Source organism: Orycteropus afer, unplaced genomic scaffold (genome assembly GCF_000298275.1).
Source record: "Orycteropus afer afer isolate SDZICR_OR568_19922 unplaced genomic scaffold, OryAfe1.0 scaffold00093, whole genome shotgun sequence".
NCBI classification, from domain to species: Eukaryota; Metazoa; Chordata; class Mammalia; order Tubulidentata; family Orycteropodidae; genus Orycteropus; species Orycteropus afer.
Window position 1 is genome coordinate 5,700,317 of NW_006921680.1, and position 23,669 is coordinate 5,723,985.

At 34.9% G+C, this 23,669-nt stretch overlaps 1 protein-coding gene across 1 annotated transcript in view; it reads left to right on the forward strand.

Annotated features, from left to right (window-relative positions):
- The window catches only part of MCTP1 (multiple C2 and transmembrane domain containing 1), an 894,856-nt gene that overhangs the window by 716,048 nt on the left and 155,139 nt on the right, over positions 1 to 23,669 (forward strand). Inside the window, exons 13-17 of the mRNA XM_042781174.1 lie at positions 3,485 to 3,587; positions 5,333 to 5,435; positions 5,773 to 5,874; positions 6,254 to 6,328; positions 8,272 to 8,391. Coding sequence (XP_042637108.1) covers positions 3,485 to 3,587; positions 5,333 to 5,435; positions 5,773 to 5,874; positions 6,254 to 6,328; positions 8,272 to 8,391 — 503 coding nt within the window. The remainder of the gene's footprint in view (positions 1 to 3,484; positions 3,588 to 5,332; positions 5,436 to 5,772; positions 5,875 to 6,253; positions 6,329 to 8,271; positions 8,392 to 23,669) is intronic.

The following is a 23,669-nucleotide window of genomic DNA, read 5'->3' on the forward strand; positions in this document are numbered from 1 at the left end:
AAAAAAAAAAAAGCCTCATTGCAGTCAAGTTGAATTCTGACTCATAGCCACGCCCACTGGGTTTCTGAGGCACCAAATCTTTATGGAAGTAGATTGCCCTATCTTCCTTCTGCACAGCAGCTGGTGGGTTTGAACAAACAATGTTCTCATTAACAATCAAATGCCTTCCTTAGGCACTGCACCACCAGCGCTTCTGCAGGTAAGAGAATATTTTTCCAAATTATGGTATACCACTGGAATTTAGAATAGCAAATGACTAGGAAGTGGCTTCAGAAGCTGCTCAAACTATTTTTTGGTATGGTAGTGTTTTTAGGAAGAGCTCTGATGACACTGTGGTGGCTGCCAACCGAAAGGTCAGCCGTTCAACCCAACAGCTGTTCTGTGAGAGAAAGATGAGGCAGTCTGCTTCCATAAAGATTTACAGCCTTGGAAACCCTCTAAGACAGCTCTGTTCTGTCCTGTAGCCTCACTATGAGTTGGAATCAACTCGATGGCAGTAGAGTGGGTTTGCTGTCTGGACTGTCTCTAGTGCTTTAACACCTCAATCCAATAGCAAAGAAGGAAAGAGAGATTGGGTGATGGGTAACTAATACTGGTTTTCCCTAGGAATGGTCTTGAGAAATAACAAAGGTAAGGAAATGTGGATCATCTACACCCTCTTCTGCAGAGGGTCGATACATGTTTTAGTGTCTTAATAAGTGTCAGACACTGAGAATTGGTTTTGTTTCTTTGGAGTTCTGGGATGTTGCAAAAATGATTATGCACTCAGCTGCTAGCCAAAAGGTTGGGAGTTCAAGTCCACCCAGAGAAAAGGGCTGACAATCTGCTTCTGAAAAATATGGAGTTGCCATGAGTAGAAATCAGCTCAACAGCACATGGTACTGGTTGGTTTCTTTAAGATCTTTCAGCCAATCACTGACTCCAAATCTTTGTTTGTCAGCAAATAGAGATCTGGGAATGAAGCAAAGCAGCAATTTGGGAGACTTTCCATGGGATTGAATTAAAAGCATTAAAGCTTCTTTACTCAATAGAATATAATTCCTTTTAAAAAAAATCAAGTAAGGATTTTCATTCTCTGCTATTAAGAGTTGAGAATAAAAAAAAAAAAAAATTGCCGTAGATACTGATCTCTGGAGTTTGTTCCTGTGTTTTGCTCCTTGGAGAAGTGGTGCGATTTTGGTTCTGACTGAATTAATTATAGATTGCTGATCACTTGAGTACAAGTAAAACAAAATCAATTGAAATACAATAGTAATTGAAATGAGGCAAGTGGAAATGAGGTCATGGAAATGCCAAAAATCTTTATTGCGATAAAGTCCTTTTTCTGTGTTACAACTGGTATGAATTTTCACATCTACAATGTTGTTGGGTGTTCCCGATTCCGACTCACAGTGACCCTGTATGACAGAGTTGAATTGCCTCATGGGGCTTTCTTGCCCATAATATTTATTGAAGTGGATCACTAGGTCATTCTGCCATAGATCTGCTAGGTGGATTTAAACTGTCAACCTTTCAGTTAGCTGCTAAGCTCTTACCCATTGCACCACCATTCTCCTTATATGTATATGAGGGAAACTATAAAGATTCCTGAGTGAAAGTTAGCTTCCCTTTAAGTGAATGTTTCCAATGCTAGTCATGTAATCTGAAGTTCTGTGTATAGTGAAAAAATAAAAAGTAGTTTGACATGAAATTCTCTCTCAAATATGGCTATGATTTTCCCTCTAGATGTTACAGGTAAATATGTTTTATTTTTCAATACTTTTTTTAAACTACTCGAGGTTATAGTTTAAGTTCTTTGTTCTTTTGTTTATATCATAGCACAAAGCTAGGCAGAAAGGACATACTAAATATGAGCCTATGGATAAATGAAGTTTAAAAACTGTTTGAGTCTATTTTGTATGTGAGTACCTCAGTTTTGTGGAGAAAAATAATTTGTTGACAGACCAAGTTAAACCTATTGCATGGTATTTTAATGAACAAAATGTTATTTTTTGAACACTATCTTCCATGATATGCGGGAGGTAGAGGTGGGGGTGGTTCAGGAAAGGCAAGAGGAATGAAGAATATGGGGGGTGGGGAAAAGCAAAAAACATAATACAGATATTAATCTAGAAGTAAAATTTTTGCCAGATCTCTAAGATTTTCAGTTCTCTATTCATTATTGAAAATTATTCCCAAGACCAAAAATTATGAAGACTACCATAATGCTAAATTACGCAATTATCCTGGAGTATATGAGGCCACTGAACTAATACACTCATATTAAATCTCTTTTTTAATATAAAATTAATAAACTTAATTAAAGGTGAGTCAAAGATTGTACAGCTCATTTTAAGAATTAAAATAGCTAAAGTAAATACAAAGCTATGTGGGAATACATACCTCATCTGTCATTGGTAGCTAATGAATTCTTTTCCATTAAAATTTAATTGAAAATCTTCAATGATATTTAAGCTTTCACAGAAGTGTAAACTACGGTGACTACAATTCACAATGCATTTAAAACAATTATTCTTTATCATTAAAGTTAATAATATGCACATTAACCTCTTATGTAGTCTAAATCAATATTGTAGTTTAAAAGATATGACCTCTGGACAGCTTTGTCTAAATATTGATTTCATTGTCATTTGTATAAGATATCAAACAAATTACATGCTGCACTAATACCATTAAGGCTGCCCCCATAGAGGCTCTGACTTTATGGTTCTTATAATGTAAGACATGACATTACAAAAATATTAAGGACATCACCAAATATTATTGCCAAGTGGACAAGATGTGACCATGGCAGGGCAGAGTGGCTGTAAACAGATGATAACTTCCAAATTCTTTACTCTCAGTGGACAGAAAAAAATACTGCTCTTTAACATGCAGATTGGTTGTTGATGTTAAGTTTCAAATGACAGATTTTTTGTTGTTGTTGCCTTCGAGAGTCGAGAGTCGAATTGACTTTCTTGTGGTGAAGTAGATATCTCAGAAGAGAGTAACCCAATCTTAGTCATTAACATGTTGTAATTATGTAATATAGCAGTTTTCCCAAAATAAATTTGTTCAGGAATTCATGTTCCAAGTTACTAATGAAGCAGATAAGTTGGAAAAAATATATATGGGTAATAGTAAAGAGGCTGAGTGAGCTTTAAAAGTGATCACTGCAGAATTAAATAAAAACAGATTTAGTGATGGTTATGCATCATATTTCCTCTCATAAATGACAGTTATATTGTTATTTTTAAAATTTGCAAATTGCAATGTCAACGGTATAATTTGCTCTTTTACTTTTTGCAGGTTCTAAATTCCTATGAATCACAAGGACTATTAACATCATCCAATTTTTCTAACTATTTTGATGGGGTTTTTTTAAGTTAATTGTTCTTCACATTTTGCTACTAAAAAACTTTTTGGAAGAGAGATATGATCATGATCAGGAAATGAACTCTGGCTGCTATATATACTGAAAATGTTCACCCCAAATCTATTACAGGTAAAAGTGATCCTTTTTGTGTAGTGGAACTGAACAATGATAGGCTACTTACACATACAGTCTACAAAAATCTCAATCCTGAGTGGAACAAAGTCTTCACGTTGTAAGTACTCATTACCTTGAGCTTATCTGGAAAACGGGGTTAAGTGATATTTATTTTTGAGTCCCCCACCCCAACCCCATTTATCCTTAACTGGTTAAAAACTCAGCGCATCTGGCCTTCCCTTTACTAACAACTATGAATTTTATAACTGAACACCTTCCTGATAATAAAACCTGGGGAAAGGAGTATGCCATTTTTTTTGTTTTGTTTTGTTTTCACAGACTTTTTTTTTTAATTGTACTTTTTATATAATTTGAGTAAGGATTTTTCTCCTATTAGCTGAACTGCTTCTTCCTTTTATACTTTCTATTGAAATTCTCTCCAGTTGCACTGACACCAAGGAAGACAAAGCTCTATTTGTTCCATTGCTGAAATCAGCAAACAATCTGGTCACGAATTCGGCAGATGCTTCAGTTTTGGTTTGTTTCATTTTAGCACAATAAGAATATGAAGCATTGTCCTAGATACCAAAACAGACTTTGAGTTAATTTTCTTTTTGTTTCAAAAAAGTTTGTAAATCTTTTTAATTATGAGCTGTGAAAGCTGACGATGCTACACTCTAGTACCTCCTAAGTTTAATTTTTTAAAACTAGGCTTTGGAAATAGACTGTGAACAAAAGAAAACTCTCTAAGCCTAAGTACTTCTTAAAGGCTTTCTAACTTTTCATTTTTTGCATAGAAAAAAAACTGCTAAATTCCTCATTATTTTCTTACTATAATTTCTCTGCTTAAGAGCCAGTAACTAATCAGCTTTAATTATCTGACCAATTTTTTTCTTAAGGAATTCCACATTTTTATAAGAGATGAAAGCCTGGTCAGGAAAATTGCCCTCCTAAGAAGTTTGTGGAGAATGTTTTTCTCTGGAATGCATAATTGAATGAATAGGTTTGATTATTATCAAAGCCATTAATTGATTGTGCCCTGATAATGCCTCTTCTCACATGTGGTTGTGGTTTTTCAGTGATGAATATATTCATTTTTTTTGTTTTCTCTTTATTCACGTTTCCTTAATAAATAATTTGATCAAAGAATGAATGCTGTCAACAATTTGGGCTTATTTTTCCAAAAACAAAAATATGAAGAGAGCACACAGTTGTTTATTAACATATGTTGTCTTTGGAACATAATGGAACTCTACTTAATTTATAAATCCCAGGGCGGTACAGTAGCTATACATGTTACATTTTCTCCATCCTGCTTTCAGTATTAGTTAATTTTGACTGCAAACTTAGCAGAAACTTAGTCAATATTTTGGTGACAGCAGTACACAAAAGGGAAACCTTCTCTTAGTATAAAGAAGAATTACTTAAAATATACTTTGATTCTTGCTGATATTAAACCTGGTCATGTTTTACATTGGGGTAATGGGAAGATGGGAATTGATGATAATTATGGGAAGAAGGAAATATCTAAAAAAGTCAGTGCCACTTATTAATATTTTATATATAAATTTATTCTGTGCTCATCTAGATGGAAAATTCTATTTCATTTAAAAATTATATTTCATTGAAATTATAATGGTATTCAAAGTTCCAGATGATAGAACCATCACTGTAGTCTACTAAGATGCATTATGGGAAATTCTGTCAGATATCAAGCTATTCTGTGTATGTGTGTATGCAAATAGCATGCATAAAAACATATGCATAAAATCAGCTGGAGGTATCTAAATTTTCAAAACCATTTTTGTTCCTGCTGCCCACTGATGAGGTCTTTTTTTCTTCCTACATATATCTATTATGCAGCAACATTAAAGATATCCATTCTGTTCTTGAAGTGACAGTTTATGATGAAGATCGGGATCGAAGTGCTGACTTTCTGGGCAAAGTTGCTATACCATTGCTGTCTGTAAGTTTTATTCACCTGACACACTGCTCTGTGTTGCTTTTACTCAAGGAAAGGGAAAAAAAAAAAAAACCTCAGCTTTGTGTCTGTCATTTCTCAACCAAGGTCTGTAATAAGAACACTAAAAATTTTAACATACTCAATTCACGGCCATGTTGAATCCCATGATAGTTAATTTTTCCTGACAGACTTGATCCTGGTAATGAACAGGTACTTGTCAGAATTGCCACAGTTGTTTTGGGTTCTCTGTCAGTTTCAGCAGCTGGGGGTCAAAGGTCACTGAGGGAGTGTATTCAGTGGAGACCGCGAGACAGACGGCTGTCATGTCCTTTTCCCGCAGATTCAAAATGGTGAACAGAAAGCCTACGTCTTGAAAAACAAGCAGCTGACAGGGCCAACAAAGGGGGTCATCTATCTTGAAATAGATGTGATTTTTAATGCTGTAAGTCTTAACTTTGGCTTTTTTGTACTGCTAAAGAGTTCAGTTTCATGAAAGCTTTTGTTCCTGATTTGTAGAGAATTTCTGTCATTCGTCATTTTCTCTAAACCTTGATGTATCCTGGAGAATACGCTTCTGCCACTGCCTGGCACACCCACACTTTCTGTTATACTTGGCGACTGCCGCTGCGGCTGTGCTGCGGCCGCTCCTGCCGGCGTAAGAAATAGAAGCGCATGCATGTGCAACTGTATACATTTATATTTTATAAGCACAGCAGCCAGGACTTTGAAACTTTAGAAATTATTGCAAATTGAACTGGGTGAAAAACTGGTAAACATTTGTAATATATTAATCCATAACAGACACATATGTTGATATATAGGTGAAAGCCAGCTTACGAACATTAATACCCAAAGAACAGAAGTACATTGAAGAGGAAAACAGACTCTCTAAACAGGTAAAAAAGCAAGGAAAGATTAATCCCTCTCGGAAGACCTGATTATATCTGTAAAACATCTAAGTAAGTTCAAATAAACTTTGGAAGTATGGAGGGGGGAAGACTGGAATTTTTGATCATCTACTTATGTGAAAAATGGCTCTTTCTTTTCTTTTTCTTTCTTTCATTCTTCTTTTCTTTAAAAGAGCAAACGAAGACAATACCAAACTACTAAATTGGATGGGGGTGGTCAGAAAGAAAAGGGGATACTGTACGCACTGCAAATAATGGATATGTGTTCATGCATTAGCAAAAGAATGATCATTTTGACATAAAATACATTTGATTGCCATGGAATGTGTAAATGAGAACACCAAAAGCTGAGGTTCAAATATATGTCCAGACCACCCACAGGTATGATGCAGGTGTGTGTAAAGCAAACCCAGCATCAAGTTATTCCCTCTAATCCAGATGAGAGAAAGCTCCATCTTTTAAAGAAAAAAAAATCCTGTTAATTAGATTTTAATTATGGTCTTTTATAAGTGATCTTTTATTGCCATCTTAGCTAAGGAAAAAAGGAAGAAAGAAAATTACAAAACATTTTTCTATCACAAAGGAAAGTCACTTATAATTTTTAATTAAGTTTGATATCAAGTTCCGAAAAAGTACTGAGCAACTCCATTTTTAACTTCTAATTAACAGAGCAAAAATAAAATATTGGTTATGACTATAAAGTTTACCAACCTTATCTGTCTTGAAATATTTAATAATTTCCTATGTTATTAGGAATCTGAAAATTTTTTTTATTTAATCAAGTCACCATAAACAGTGAAATCTTTGATAATTTAAAGAAAGTGCATGAGTTACAAATATCTATCTAAATGTAAATACAGATTTTGTTTCTCCACAAAAATAGATAAAAGTAGCTCTTAAAAGAAGGTGATCAGGGACCAAGAAGGAAAACAAATAGGCAACCATTTACTTTCCCTAAAAGAAATTTAAATTTTAACAAATTGTTAAAACTGGCATGCACATGCATGCATATAATATTTACACCTGTATTTGTTGGCAGATGACCTTAGTAAACTCTGCATAGTTATTTCTTTAAATTACCAAATCAGCATTGTAGTGTGTGTGGAAGTAAAAAAATATCAACCTGCAGACATAGGATTATTCTAATTGTTAATATAGCTGTATGTAATTTTTCAAATTACCATCTACTGCTTATGTAAATATTTTTATAGTTGTATCATACCTTATTTTTAAAATTTAAATTATATCATTATATTTAGATTTTTAATAAAAGATTCCATAAAGCACTTGGTTACTGAAAAATTTTTCCTTAACTCCAAAATTATAAGAAAGTATGTTTAAATTTAAAGTGGGAGAGATAGATGATGATGATGACAGATAGGTAGATACATAGAAGTTTAGATGCATAGATAGAAAGGAATAGAAAAAGAGAAAGAGGAGAGAGAATATGATCATAATAAAGAGAGGAGGAGGATCCTGCCAAATAGTGAAAACTTTTTGTTTTCTATAATAAAGCAACACTTGATAGATTTTCCCTAAAATTAATTTCACTTTGAAATAACTTGAAGTCAAAGTATTTGGTGAATGTTAAAACCACAATAAATCTTAAGAGTTTAAAATATATTTAAGGTGCAGAATTTGAAAGTAGCCAAATTTTTTTTTTTTAATCTATTAGAGATTAATTTTTTTTTTGAAGAAAGGCAGTCCAACCTATATGGTAATAGTGAAGAAATCACTCTTATTAGTACTTTCCACTTTCTCCAATGATACTTCTAATTCTTTAACTTGTGAGCCAAATTGCTTAGTATATTCTTGCACCTTTATTAACTGTCTTAATCGTTTTGAAATCACAATAACCTTGAAGAATTTTGCAGTGTATCTGGTGGTTTTCAGTCCTGCAAATTCTAATACTATTTTAATTCTCTTTACAGCTGTTGCTAAGAAACTTTATCAGGACGAAATGTTGTGTCATGGTGCTCATAAATGCTGCCTACTACGTTAATAGTTGCTTTGATTGGGATTCACCCCCAAGGAGTCTCGCTGCTTTTGTGGTATGATCATACTGTATTACTTACATTGTTATTCATTAAATTCAGTAATCATAGCTGCATGTTTCTGTGGCTATAGTAACAGTTATGTTGATGTGGCCATTTTAAAACTCTTATTTTAAGACTTGACTGGACAGATTTGCCGTGGGCAGGAACCTGATGGATTGTACAAGGTCTGAGTCCAAGAATACATTTTTCCCTCCTCAGATTTCCGGAATGCAAGACGTCTCAGCCAATGTATAATTTTCTCTGTGACAGCTAAAAAGTAAAATTTTACATATTGCATAATTCCAAATCCCAATAGAAGAGCCAAGAAAAGTCCTTAGTGTTAAAGAAAAAATTAATAATCTTGACCATCTCTATTTGATTTTATTTTGTTCCATAGTTACTTTTTTCAAAATGTGAAAATCATTGGCAGTAAGATGCTAGTTTGCTAATGCTTAAATATGTGAATTAATATATGAATTAAAGGGAAGTGGATGTGACCTATTTTAGAGATATTTTATTATTTCTGAGATTTCCAGTTTTTAAAAAGGCACAAGTGAGGATTTGATAAAGCCAAAGAGTCCTCTAACAATGTTCATCTTGTAGCCTTTTTCTTTGGTTATTTGAAAACTGCTGATGAGACCCACTTGCAGAGCTGGAAAATCCAAAGGAATACTTTTCTCTGAGCATTAGCTGGGATTTTCTACTCCTGTGTTATTTTTGCTAATTCAGGACTTCAGTTTGAAGTTTAAGTGGAGTCCTTCTTTTGAAATCCTTTATTTTCGTTTCTGTTAGAAATGAGTACCTTATGCTTCCTTGTAGTTGCCAGTTTAGCAGAATATGACTTTATTATTATGAGGGCTTACAAGAAGAGCCTTAATTATAGTAGCAAATCAACATTTTAGTATTACCATTCAAATGAGCGTATGCACATCTGTTTAGTACTTTGAGCTCTGTCCTCCTCTCTGGCCTTGTATAGGACTTTCATTAATGTCTGAGCACATTAAACAAAGAGTGTGTATGTCCCTTTGTCTTATAAGTTACCAGAAAGTTAGGCGGCCTGCTTTCCATAGCCATGTTATTGTCTCCTGAGAGAAAGCAACCATGATTATCAATAGGTTTTAGAAAATGAAATCTGCCTCTCTCAATATTCTTTAAGTAGCTCTTTCACATAACAAATTTATGTTGGTATTGATAAGCAAACTTTATTTTGATTTTTCACTAGCCATGGAGGTACTTTGATTTTAATGAGAAAAAATGATATAAGTCTTCATAAGCTTTCCTTCTGACTTTAAGAGGTCACTCTTGTAAAGTAAATTCAAGATGGCAGCCCTTTTCACAATATCCTGTTCATAAAGGAAAAAAAAAAAACATACACTAGAATTCTGAGAAACATAGGCACATATACATTATCTGAGTGATTTTACTAAAAGGAGGTAAAAATTCACTGGGGAAGAAATATAATAAAATCTGTCTTAGCTGGTGGTCAGTGTCTAACAGATTCTGTCTTATAAAACACAAGCTAGTGCAAGGATCTTGGAGGGGAAAAGGGGCACAATAAGGATAGGAAAGAGGATTATTGACTGGTGGTGAAAATAGAGACCATGAACTGTCATGTGAAGTCACATTTTCAAGAGTACTTTTGAAAGAAACAGTAATATTAGCCGTGTTTCATTGAAAACAAAAAGTTCCATGAAAATGAGGACCCAGCTTTTTTCATCTTGATAGTGTAGCAGCATTTGCAGAGTATCTAGCACTTAGTAAGCACCAATATAAATGGTTGGCTAAATCAGTCAACCAATCCATGAATCAATTAATCACTCTGAAAATTTTTGCTACATGAAGAAACTCATTCTTCAGTGTTAGATAAATAAAGGTTTACTCTAATAAAGGTAGTTATTAAACAATGATAGACATTGGTTCTACTCTGATACACATGGGGTGAACATGAATTGATTGGAAAACTGGAAAACAAAAAGATTAATTTTCCCTGGAGTTTCCATTTAAATTTTAAGCTGTGTTACTATCCTTTGTCAGTCATTTATTTTAACCTAAATTATGGTGTAAAAAGACTCTTATGTACTACTACTTCCAGGGAAGGAGCTCTGGTGGTGCAGTGGTTAAGGCAGTTTGCTGCTAACCAAAAGGTCTGTGGTTTAAACCCACTAGCAGCTCTGTGGAAGAAAGATGAGGCAGTCTGCTTCTGTAAAGGTTTATAGCCTGGGAAACCCAATGAGGATTGCCATGAGTTGGAGTTGACTTGATAGCAGCTAGTTTGGCTTTTGTGTTTTTATACGCCAGGGAACTATGAAGTGCTTTTCATGCATTAATACATTTAATATTCCCAACAAATCTATGAGGAGATGCCATTATTTTCCCCTTACACAGAGGAAGAAACTGAAGCACAGAAAGATAATGACTTTGCCTAGGGTCACACAGCAGAGAGGATGCTATCTTTTTTCTTTCTAGAAGAGTTTCAAGATATTTACTTCTTAATTTTAATAAAATAGCATTTTTTATCAAGGGGACTGTTGTAGGATTTGTGGTCATCTTACTGATACTAAATGATGTATTTAAAAACAAAATGTTTCCAAGATCTCATTGCATAATCAGAGCCTTTTTAGGTCAGTTTATTGAAAAGAATTGCTTTCCATTAGAAGAAGAGTATGAGCAGCACCCTATTGTTGCAAACATATTGTTCCTATCATTCCCTGTTGATGGATCATGGGTCTATTATTATAATATTGGTTCCAGGTGGCCCATTTTTCCATAAATGCAGCTGCCTCATGGAGCACATGCATTTGTACCATTATGTGGCTTGGTTTTAGGCCCAGAGCAGTAAACTTTATAATTTTTAAGTGCCCTTTTTCTATTCCATTTTCTTCACATATTTGCTATCCAAAAATAATTGTGGAAGAATGAGATCAAATGGAAAATCATTAATTTTTCATCCCAATGTCAAATGAAGTATAGAGCACAAGAAATGAAGGGTTAAAGCTGCTCGGCCTGTGTGCTGTGGGGAAGAGTCAAAGCTGGCTGACAATATTAAAGGTTGAAATCAGTCTGGAAGGTGATGGATAAAATATATGGAAACATGTTTCTGGTTCTTGTGTGCTATGAATTGGGTTTTTTAATTTTACTTTGAATGTTTTATGCTGAAAAGCATACACACACATGCATAGTGTAGAAGGAACTGCTGGTCTTTGGGAATCATCTAGTTTGGATGTGGAAATGCCTCATAAATTGTGCCTAATTTTCATCAGGCTCTTGACCAGACATTTGTGTTCTTGTGGATATCAGTGGGTGCAACATGGAATAAAAAAGAATGTGCATTCTCTCTCTCTTTTCAATACTGTCATTTCTCACTGTAATGAGCACAAAAATAATTGGACAACTGAGCTATCAGTAAAAGGACACACTTCAGTGTGCGTCAAAGAATTATTTTACAGGACAAACTTTAATCTTTAAATGTGATTGTAGATAATTTGTGGTACCATCTGTCCATTTGGAATTGTTTTAGCCTTTTCTGTCGTTATACAGTAAGTGCCACTGTGTTTAACATTAACATTTGATATTTTACACATTTAATTTCTGTTCTGCTGTGTGGTCCTTGGGGAATGGAGCGCTAGTGCTACATGAGAGAGACAAAGTATTGATCAGTTAACATTTCAGCTACATTTATGTATGTCGCAAAATTAATGAAAATGCCAGACAAAAATGTCAGAGTGCACAAAAAGGTAGAATTTAAATTTGGTAGTTTAATGAAAAGTTTAAGATGTGCATTATCAAAAATGTCCTCTTGCCTTTATAGTACAATTCCTAACAGTATAACTAAAGTGAGACACATATTTTACTTAAAGGAACAATGAACATGAATTACAAAAGGATGTCAACTCCTCAAAATACCTTGTGTTCCAAAATGGCATGTTTGAATGCTTAACTGTTACTCATAAAGTACATTTGTTTCTGTGCATTTCTGGAGGACTACTGGCTTCATCCCTCTGTCCTGACCAGACAGTGAGGCAGACTCCCTAAGGAGATTTTCTCTCTGGTTTTCTCTTGATGTCCATGCGTTCCTTTTGTGTCCAAACAGGGAATTCCCTTGACAGCAATTCAACGGGGCCACACTGGTGCATTACTCATTCCATTCTGCGTCCTTTTAAAATACCCAGTTTTCCTTTGCTTCCAGATAATTTTTGCTCCACCTTCATTCATTCCCCATTTCAGCAAAAGATCACACTCAGAACAGCAGCTACGTTCTGAAAAGCGAGGCCATTAGGCAGGAAACGAGAAAGAGCAGAGATGATCTATGCAAATAATGACATAAGGCAGCTCTATGTAGCCAAATGATTTTTTTAAAAAAAAAAAGGAAAAAAAGTGGAGGAAGCACAAGCAAAAGAGAAAAGGAACCAAACTTGTGGGGACAAGATGAATGCAGCACAGCAATCTGAAGACAATAGGCTCTGGACGACACCTCACTGAGTACTTCTTGTGTGTGAAGCCGCTGCTTATAACAACATGGGTGTTTCCCAAAAGTTACTATAAATAAGAACATTTTAAATGGCCTTCATGATGAAGGACTGAAGAGGGAGTGTTACTTAAAAAGAAATATCAATATGAAAACAAAGACATGTCTACATCATTTGTATTTCAAGTCCTAACATTCATAGTACAGAGCAATATAGAATAGTTCTGCTGGATGTATTGAAGGCTAGTTTACATTTAAACAAAAATTTCTATTTTGAAAACTTAAGAGAGATTAGTAGTACCACACCAACAAAATTATGCTTAAAGACTATAGCAATTTTCAAATGATTTTTATAAAAAGCTTTATTGTTGTTGCTACAATTGTCTTTGAGTGCTACCAGAATAAAATTTCTAAACGTTCCACATGTAATTTTTATTATTTGCTTTACAACGGTAAAGTGACAGAACCTCCAAAATTAAAGAAACAAGTACCAGAGCCAAATGATCTACTTTTGATAGTACTATCATTGTACTCCTTAATTTTCCTAAAATTGTGCAATTCCCAGCCCTCTTTGCCCATCCTTCCCCAGGTATACCTTCCTCTGTTACAAACATTTAAATGTATGAAACAATATTTCCAATTTAATGTATGCAGATTTTAAATCTAAACATTTGCTTCACAAATAAATTAAGAAGAAAGTCTGTATACAATGTCATTGATTAGAAGATTGTATATCTCCAAAGTTGCCTAAATATTCTCTACAAAGTTGAGAGTATTGATACTTGAAAGATTCTTATAGTAAGTTTTTCTTTTCACTAAATAGATTCTATGTCAAGTTCATAGGGACGTACTGGCACACAAGTTGATACTCAAAATACACATTTTTTCCAATTACATATGAGTTCCTAGGAGGTAAAACTTTGACATTAAAAAATAAAAAGTCCAAGTTTTCCTCCTAGGAACTAATAGCTGCACTGAAGTCATTGGTAAAAAGCCAAAGCTCTAGGAATTGAGAGAATACCAATATAGATGTTTCAACAAATGAATGCAATGCCAGAATTGCTCATTTGTCTATGCCAAGAAATTTGGAAGACATTTACCTGGCTAACTGACTGGAAAAGATCCACATTCGTGCTTGTTCCAAGCAAAAAATGATCCAACAGAATGTGGAAATTATCAAAAAATACCATTAATATCACACACAAGTAAAATTTTGCTGAAGTTGCAGCAGTACATAGACATGGAACTGCAGAAGTTCAGCCCTAATCTAGAAGAGGACATGGAGTGAGAAATATCATTGCTGATATCAAATGGATTTGGCTGAAACAAGAGAATAGCAAAAAGGTGTTTATCTGTGTTTTGTTGTATGCAAAGGCATTTGACTATGTGGATCATAACAAATTATAGATAACACTTTCAAGAATGGAATTCCAGACATTTAAGAGTGCTCATTCACAATCTATATATAGACCAAGAAACCATCGTTCAAACAGAACAAGGGGATTCTGTGTGGTTTAAAATTGGAAACATGTGCATCAGGGCTGTATCCTTTCACCATACTTGTTCAATCTGTACACTGAGCAAATAATCTGAGAAACTGGATTATACAAAGAAGAATGCGACATCAGGATTGGAGGAAGACTCATTAACAACCTGTGATACACCACTCTCACACCTTCCTTGCTGAAAGCTAAGAGGACTTGAAGCATTTACTGATGACAATCAAACACTACAGTCTTCAGTATGGATTGTACCTCAACATAAAGAAAACAAAAATCTTTACAACTGGACCAATAAGTAACATCATAATAAATAGAAAAAATATTGAAGTTGTCAAGAATTTCATTTCACTTGGATCCAAAAAATCAATGTCCATAGAAATAGCAGTCAAGAAATTAAATGACTTTTTCTTGGGCAGATCTGCTGGAAAGGACCTCTTCAAAGTGCTGAAGAGCAAAGATATCACTTTGAGAACTAAGGTGTACCTGAGTCAAGCCATGGTATTTTCAGTGTCCCTCATATGCATGTGAAAGCTGGACAATGAATAAGGAAGAGCAAAGAAGAATTGAAGCCTTCAAATTATGGTGTTGGCAAAGAATACTGAATATCACGTGGACTGACAGAAGAGCAAACAAATCTATCCTGAAAGAAGTATAGCCAGGATCCTCCTTAGAAGTAACAATGATGGGACTTCATCTCATGTACTTTAGACATGTTATCAGGAGAGACCAGTCCTTGGAGAAGGACATCATGCCTGGTAAAGAGAGGATCAGTGAAAAAGAGAAAGACTCTCAAAGAGATGGATTGACATAGTGGCTTCAACAATGGGCTCAAACATAGCACTGATTGTGAGGATGTTTCAGGACCAGGCAGTGTTCCATTCTGTTGCACACAGGGTTGGTATAAGTCAGAACCAATTGAACAGCACCTAACAGCAACAAGGAGGAAAATTTTTTTGTCAAATAGTATCTTATGGGAAATTATAATTAGATTTTCTTAATTGGTGCCTTTCATAAAAGATTGTATATAAATTTTTGCAATTACATAAAAGTCCCCCAAAATCACAATTGAGAAGTGAATTGGATTTTAGAATGTATCACTCTTAATTAAAATCAACCCTAAATCTTAGGAAGTGCAGCAGACCAGATATTATCAGAACAAAACATTATAACTACATTTCTCTAATCCTTCCCAAGGAGTGATGCTCTAGTTCAATCTGCATTACTGTTCTTGAAGTTCACTGAGTCGATTCCAACTCATAGCAGCACATGTGACTGAGTATTACTTCCCAGAGGGTTTTTTTGGCTGTAATCTTTACAGAAGTAGATGATCATATCATTCTTCCTCTGAGCCTCTGGGTGGGTTTGAACGTTCAACCATTACACCACCAGGCTCCTTAGTTCAGTCTGTAGGCCTACTTAAATATAGTCTGTTTTGTTTTTGTAACTGTTATAAATTTAGTACAGCACTTTCTCAAATCAGCACTCAGTTCTCTTTAAACAGGGCCAATGCCCTTTTTGTTTATTTTAATAGATTTCATTAGCAAGAGGACCTTTTGCTCTTTGAAGGGAAATAATCACATAAGCCACAGAGTCTACTATTCTCTGAAAAGCTTATTTTTGCTAAATTCTATTTTGTATTTATAACAAAAAGGATTAAATTTCTATAGCATTGCACACACAGGTTATTTTCTATAATCTCTGCTCCCCTTCCTTTGTTTTCCAACGCAGGAAGGAGTTGGAGGTGGTAATATGGGTAAGTTTTCATCTGTGGGAGATCTGAGTAAGATAAAACTATTTCACTTTTTCTCACCTATAGTGCTATTGAAAATGCTGTTGTGCTATATTGTAATCAAACAAAAACCTCAAACGTCTCCAACATGACTACGATGCCAGGTTGAATCCAAGAATTAGCCTTCTTGTGAGCCCTCACAGTGTGTGCAATGAAAATTGGGTTGGGAGAGGACACCAGTGCCTGAATGTGGTCTCCAAATGCTTCCTTATTTCACCCTGACTCTTCCCAAAACCCTTATGATACACCAAAAAAAAGATATTGCATGTTTCAGACTTTACTGTTAACTAGGATTTAAAAAAACTTACAAAATTATGAAGTAAAAAACATCTCACTACCTGTCCTTAGTGTCCTAAACCAATTTTCTTGTTCTCTGAAGGACTTTCTGCTTTCCAACTTCAATTTAAATTATGAAGGACATTCATCTTAAGCAAAATGACAAGCCATATTCCATTGTGCAACATTATTATGTAAAATGTTTTGCAAAGGAAAGTTTAAATGAATGAGGTAATTATATAATTTATTTTGTAAAGAGGAATAACTCTTATGAGAAATTATAAATTACAAGAGAAATATAGTCATTAATATAAGTTCATTCTCCATGTGTATTCATGTCCCTTTGTATCAGATAAACATTAAGAAGCAGGAGTAGAATGCTTCCTCTTGTTCCATCCTTCCCATATTGCTCAGTTGTGAAGATATATACCTTAGAGTTAATTTACCAGGTGAGATGCTGACCTGAAATGGAAGTTGCTCCTGCCCCTTCTTTTGTCATAACTTTACCACATTTTAACATTAATATTCAGAATTGAGTTTAGACAGCCTTTGCCACAGGTAGGTCTGTGAGTTATGACTCTGTGGTGCATCTTCTGTTTTGCTCTGATGAAAGAGGCCCAACACTCAGGAAGTGGTAACAGTTAGAGGTCAGTAATAAAGATGAAAGACTGACTATTTCTGGTGTGTACCCCAATCAGCTATTGCCTCAAATGGAAATAAGGAAGAGAAAAACAGATAGAAGCTAAGAAGCAAGGAAAGATGGAAATCGTATCCAGTGTACACAGGTATTTGTGGACAGATAAAAGTCAACCCTGATTTTAAGAGAGGAAATAAAGTATTTTAGAGACAGAATATGACTTTTGTTTGACCTTAAATCAATTTTTCTTAGCCTTTTTCTCATATTAAGCCCCTAAGGAGAAAATTTTCATTTAGTGAGAGAATAAACCAAAAAAACAAACCCACTCTCATTGAGTCAATTCCGACTCACAGCGACCCCCGTAGGGTTTCTAAGGCTGTAAATCTTTACAGAAGTAGATTGCATCTTCCTCCTGTGAGCAGCTGGTGGGTTTGAACAGCTGACCTCTGGTTAGCAACCAAATGCCTTACCCACTGTGTCACCAGAGCTCCTTTTTGTCAGACAATACTACATACTAGAGAATAAGATTTTGTCAGAGACTGTTGAGCTTTGGTGGGACACAAACCATTTTAATATCTAAGTTTTTTTTTTCATCGTCAACCCAATGACAAATTTTCACCCCCTTGGCTGCCATATAGCCCCTGCTGAGAATGCATGCCCTAAATGAGGTTTAATGTAAGTTTAATGCTGTTTCATGTTCTTGTTCTTGATGGTAAAGTCTAGTTTGGATTTCCTATAGTTTGCAAAGAAGGCAAAGTATTCCCAAAGTCAGGCAGGGAAAGAGAAGGAGCTCTCGTGGCTCTGGTGGTTAAGGCATTTGGCTGCTGACCAAAAGGTCAGTGATTCAAATGCACCAGCCTTTCTGTGGCAGAAGGATGAGGCAATATGCTTCTGTAAAGATTTACAATGTTGGAAACTCTATGAGGCAGTTCTACTGTGTCTTAAAGGGTTGCTATGAGTCGGAATCAACTCCATGGCAGTGGGATACAAAATTATAGATTGCATTGGAGTTCAATTAAAGGAAAGATTTTGTATAGCTTTGTAGAGATTGAAGAATCTTATCTTCTCCCCTTGTGAAAACTCATATGAGGTTTCCTTCTTTACATCAATTCCAAGAATACATTGCTCTGTTTCACTGAAATGGAGAAATGGGGTAAACATTAATCTTGACCTAAGTTATATATATCCTTTCATTATGAGGGTGTGATAGGTTTTATCTATACATTACATTGTGTTTGTGACTAATAAATAATATTTATATTCGTAAATGAATATCATTATGTCAGAGATATAACAGCACACTTCATTAGGCTCAATTACCTATTAGATCTTCACTGGAAGGGCAGGAATGGTTGTAGAAGGTTGTGGAATAGAAAAGCCATATAAAATTGTGAAGATACTTGTTCTATTGACTCATTTTACTCTTGTTAGTATTATACATAATTCCTACCAACTAGACTTCAGGCAATGGTCAAATGTTTGAAACAAGAACATTTAATCCAGTTTTGTCATAAAATGTTGGTAAACTAAACAATATCTCCTCTTGTCAATTAGAGAAATCTTTTGGATTTAATTTTCAAAGAAAAGTAGATCACCAATTTTAAAAGTAGCCATTAATTATCCAAATATTAGTATACCAGTGGTCATCAAATATATCCCAACTCCCATCAACCCCATGTGTGTCAGAGCAGATCTGGGCTCCATGGAGTTTTCAGTGGGTGTGGGCTTTGGAAGTAGATCACCAGGCATTTCTTACAAGGCATCTCTAGGTGGATTTGAACTGTCAACCTTTGTGTGCACTTAACATTTGTGTTATCCAGGGGCTGTATAAAAGAGGTATCATATTTTGAAGTGTTATTAGTAAAGTGAAGACTGCTACCCAGGAAAAATTCATCCATCCATGTAAAAGTTCAGAAGCTGAGTTTTCTTTATCTAGTTAGGCAGCAATATTGAAAGCTTAAGAGATGCAGTGTGTATCTAGTTTTGTTTAAATTGTTTTAGAGTTTGGTTCTTCCATTGCAAGAGCATATTATATCCTTCAACCAGGAGACTGATATTTAAAAGAGAGATGTTTAATCTAGGTTATTTTAGTTTACCTGAGTGTACATTTTTTAAATTATCAGAGTAGTAAATTTTTAAATTATCAGGTAGTCACCTTACTACCACAATTTTTTTCAAAATTCTAAGCAGGGAAAATTGCTCAATGAGCAAAATAAGCACAGGCTTACTTCCTAAGCTGTAGTGAATAATTTCACAGCATTCTGTCCCTGTCAAGGACTGTAATTTGAAAAGAGGCTTTGATATTGTAGGGTTTGGAGAGACACAGATGCCAGCCATACCTAGAAGCAGAATCTTTGATCTGATGAAAAACTGTGAAATTCTTCACTACAGACTAGTAAGTAAGCACAAGTAAGCCTATGCTACCTTGCTTATTGAGTAATCCAACACTTGTTCTGAATTTTGGTTGATGTATAGTTAAAAGCGGCTGTTTTTCAAATAAGCATCCAACCTGCAAACAAGATGGAAGTCCTTTATTGTTAGTTTCCTTGACCTTGGAACACATGTCCGCATACTGGCAATGTCATGGTTGCATTCTAAAGATGCCAGGGACTCATCCATCCAAACCCCAGTTCCAGGATGGAACACAGTCCTAATGGCAAAGGCAGTGGGCCTACAAAGGTAGAGATTGTATAGGCTTTTAAGAGTGCAGATCAAGTCAAAGAATGTTACAACTGGAAAGGAGCTTAGAAATGATTTTACAGTAGAGGAGATTGAAATGCTGAAAGGTAAAGTGGAATACCAAGAAGAGACAGTCATTCTCCTTTTCCATGCATTGCTGTTAATAGAAGCTTTAAAGATGGAAGTACTGAGAACCTAAGAAGGACATCAAGAGAAAGCATGGCATCTATCTCTATATCCATGAGTTTATAAATCAAACTGTCCTTAATTAAGGGAAACCAGTTGTCAAGCAATGTTCTGGAGAGTTCTGTCAGGATGAAATTGAACTTCCTCTCCCTGATATTTACTGTTAATGAACATGTTGATTTGTGAGGACTGGAATTGCTTACTCAATATAGTAAATCTGTGTTGACTTTGCTTAGTAGTATTCTTGCACTTTAAGCAATGAGTGTGTACCTAATATTTGATGAACTTTTGTATTAGTTGAGGTCACATGACACTATGGCTCCCCCAAAAAACACTGTGTGACGATGTTTGCATAGCAATAAAGAACTCTTAGACAGTTCACTCTGTGTTTCAGTGAGGTACATTTTAAACAAGTAAAGAAATGTCATTTGGCCTCTAAGTAATAGAAATGACTTTTTCACAAAAGTAAATGGAGACTCATTAAGGATATATTCCCAGGTTTCAAATATATGTAATCACTGAGTTGCTTAAGCAGTTTCAACCACCTATATTGATCCATATTGACTTAATGGTAGCTAAGATGAACCCTTCCATGGCCTAACTTTCCATCAGACTAAATAAATACCAGGGGGGAGAGAGCGTATGTATTCTGGATTATTTAGAAAAACTAGTAATTCAGGTTCCCAGTATTTCTCTCTTCCTAAATTTCTTTTAAAATGATATACATCCAAATTATTCTAGCACAAAATCAAACAATATAGTGGAAAACTTTATCCCTTTATAACATGGAAGTACTGAAATAATAATTTGGGCATATTTTGAGATATTATCAGGATTTGTAAGGTATTCCCCACTTCACTATATAAATTATGTGAGGTATGGTGCACCAATATATTGCTATTAGAGTTACTGGAGTGAAAAAAAGCTAAATTAAATCATCTCTATGAAATGCTTTGAAGTCCTTAAGTAGAAGGTCCTGTGGCTAATTTAGGCTTGAATAAGGTATCTGACTACAACAAAACAGGTTTTTGTTTCTGTGAGCTATCTAGTTTTAGTAATTTGTATTGGTATTGAAAAGCCATTAACTTAAAATTATTATTTAAAAATAGTCTACGCTGTAAGAAAGGGAGATAAATCCCAAGAAAAATGCCCCATCACTGTTTGCTGCAAATGCATGACTCTTCCTCCAGAAATATGTTTAATAATACCTGGCTTCTATTTCTAATTGACTAAAATGGTTAACCTAAGTTTAAGGAACTAGGAAATAAAATAGATTGTAAACTGAAAAATGCCATTTGTCGGTATTTTTAATCCATTACTAGAACCAGTGACAGGAAGTAAATTCAGGCTGTTCTGCTTGAGATGCATTTCAGTTGCCATTAACAGATCTTCCCCCACTTTCATCCACACTCAATAAAGCTGTGTTGAATGACTGACTCAGATGACTTCCGCGGCAAAACTTGAAGTTAAGGCTGTAATATTGTAACAGAAACCCCCAACAGTAGTATCAGATGAAGCTGAGAATAAATGTAGTATATCAGGCATCATAAAAGGGTGAATGTGGGATACATTTATGCCCTCCTCTATCTACTATGAGATTCATACATAAGATTCACACTCATTATTCTCGTCATCTTAATGAGATCAGTGTGGGAACATTTCTCTCCTCTCCCTCTTGACTGTCAGAAATGGGGCACTCCATTATTTCTCTTTCCTCTCTCTCTGCTTTTAAGGGACTTGTTATATTTTCTTGGAAGGCCAGAAATGTTAACTGGTTACAGCAGGAAGCCCCAGAGTATCACATATAAAGGCTTAAGGACTTTAGGTAGAGGCCACAGTGTTAGTCCGTCTTTCTTGCTCTCAGGCTTTTTCTCTCTTGTGTGTGCTTTTATTTATTTATTTATTTATTTCAAATCTTTTATCATCTATGGTATTTCTCAGGGGGTATCCTTGGAGAAGAAGGGAAATGATAACTTCTCCATGTGGAAGAAAATAGGGTACCTGAGTATTCCCTCTAATTGCTACCCTCCTTCTCATGAATCTATGCCCTTAATTAATTTTGCATGCAGTCTTCCAAAAGCAAGTCTGAATGTGTCCAAGTGGGTTCATGTGTCAAGCCAGATACATGTTCGGCTTTGAACTGGAAGAGGTAAAATGGGCAAGGAACCAACTTCTGAGGGACCATATCCTCAAATAAATTTTAAGATCTGTCAAGAAAGAGTCATTGTTTCTAATTAAAGTTATTAGGAGAGACTTTTATCATGGTGCAAGAGCAACAGATTCCCTCAAAAATCTTTAAGGACAATACTACAGAAATTTATGGAAATATAAAAGTGATCTAGGTATCTATCGATTATTAGCTCACATTATAACCACACTGGTTTTGATACTGCTTTCCTTTAGAGAAACGCATGTGTTAGAGGAATCTCTTTAATGTGATTGAAGAATTTTAAAGTAGGCACTTTTAATATTTGCTGCCCTCTTAATTATTACTTGTTTAATGCGCCACTGTTAGCATAGGGATTATGAGTTAATAAAAATGTCATAGTATTAGTATATAAAACACTATATAATTTTCCCCAGGTAATGATTAACAGCATAAGACTATATTAACAATATTCTTAGTATACAGTTCCTAAATGCACCTGATTTTCATTTTTTAAAAAGGAATTTTATACAGAAATTTAGTAATACAATATTTGTGGGATTTAGTTAAGCTGGTTAATACAATCTTCCTAGGTGTGTGATTTTTTAAAAAATGGTTTGTATTATATTGGTTTGTAAAATACCATTCGGTTTTAAAATCAATCTGAAAGTTTTAAATGTGTTTTTTTAACATTCACCAGAGCAACCTTATGTACACTCATAAAGAGCTTATTTTTCTCATCTCAGTTTTTGTTATAACAGTTGAAAAAGTAAAATTAATAAGCCAGTAGGTCATTATTATGTAATAGTTTTGTTCACATCGATAAATGAGTTTCTTTTTCCCTCTTTCTTTTTAAATAATGTCTCTCTGGCTTTGTTTCGTGGCTGCAGCAGACTGTTAGTATGTATCTTATACCATCAGAATGAATGAGATATATCTGTATAAATTATTGATTCACTTGAGCCTACCTCAGTAATTCAGAGCTGAAAACTCTGGCAGCTTATCTAATAGAATGATATAACTAGCAGACTGAAGTTACCTACCACAGCAACAATTGCCTGTTGGGGGGTCAAATGCCCTTTTACCTTTATACCTGAACACCTGCAAATTGAGCTGTATCCCATTCAGAATCTTAAGAACAGATCCATTGTCACAGGAAGTAGAGTTTGTTTCTGGGAGAAAATTATTCCAGTTCTAGTTCTGAATGAAAGACAAGGCTTTTATTACTCAAGGGATATTAGGCCTGACTGCTTTTTTGAGAAAACAAATTTGCTGTAACTTTATCTGTAATTTAGTCCTGAATGGGTGCAAATAGACTGCACATTGTATGGAGCAGAAAGAAGAAAATAGGGGTTTGTTAGAGCTGTACAAGGGCTATGTAACCATTATATTTCCGAAGGAAGTCTTATCAGAGTCACAGGTTATAAAGGGGAATGTTTTGGTTACAGCCTTAGCATCAAACACCTGTTTTGAATTTTAGTTTAGAATAACATTGGGGGGAAAATGTATTTTTTTTCTTCCAAAATTGTGGATGATGAAACACTCATCTGCTAAAAGTTGCTATATAGGCTGTCTCACTTTGACACTGGTTTCATTCAGAAACCTTACAAATT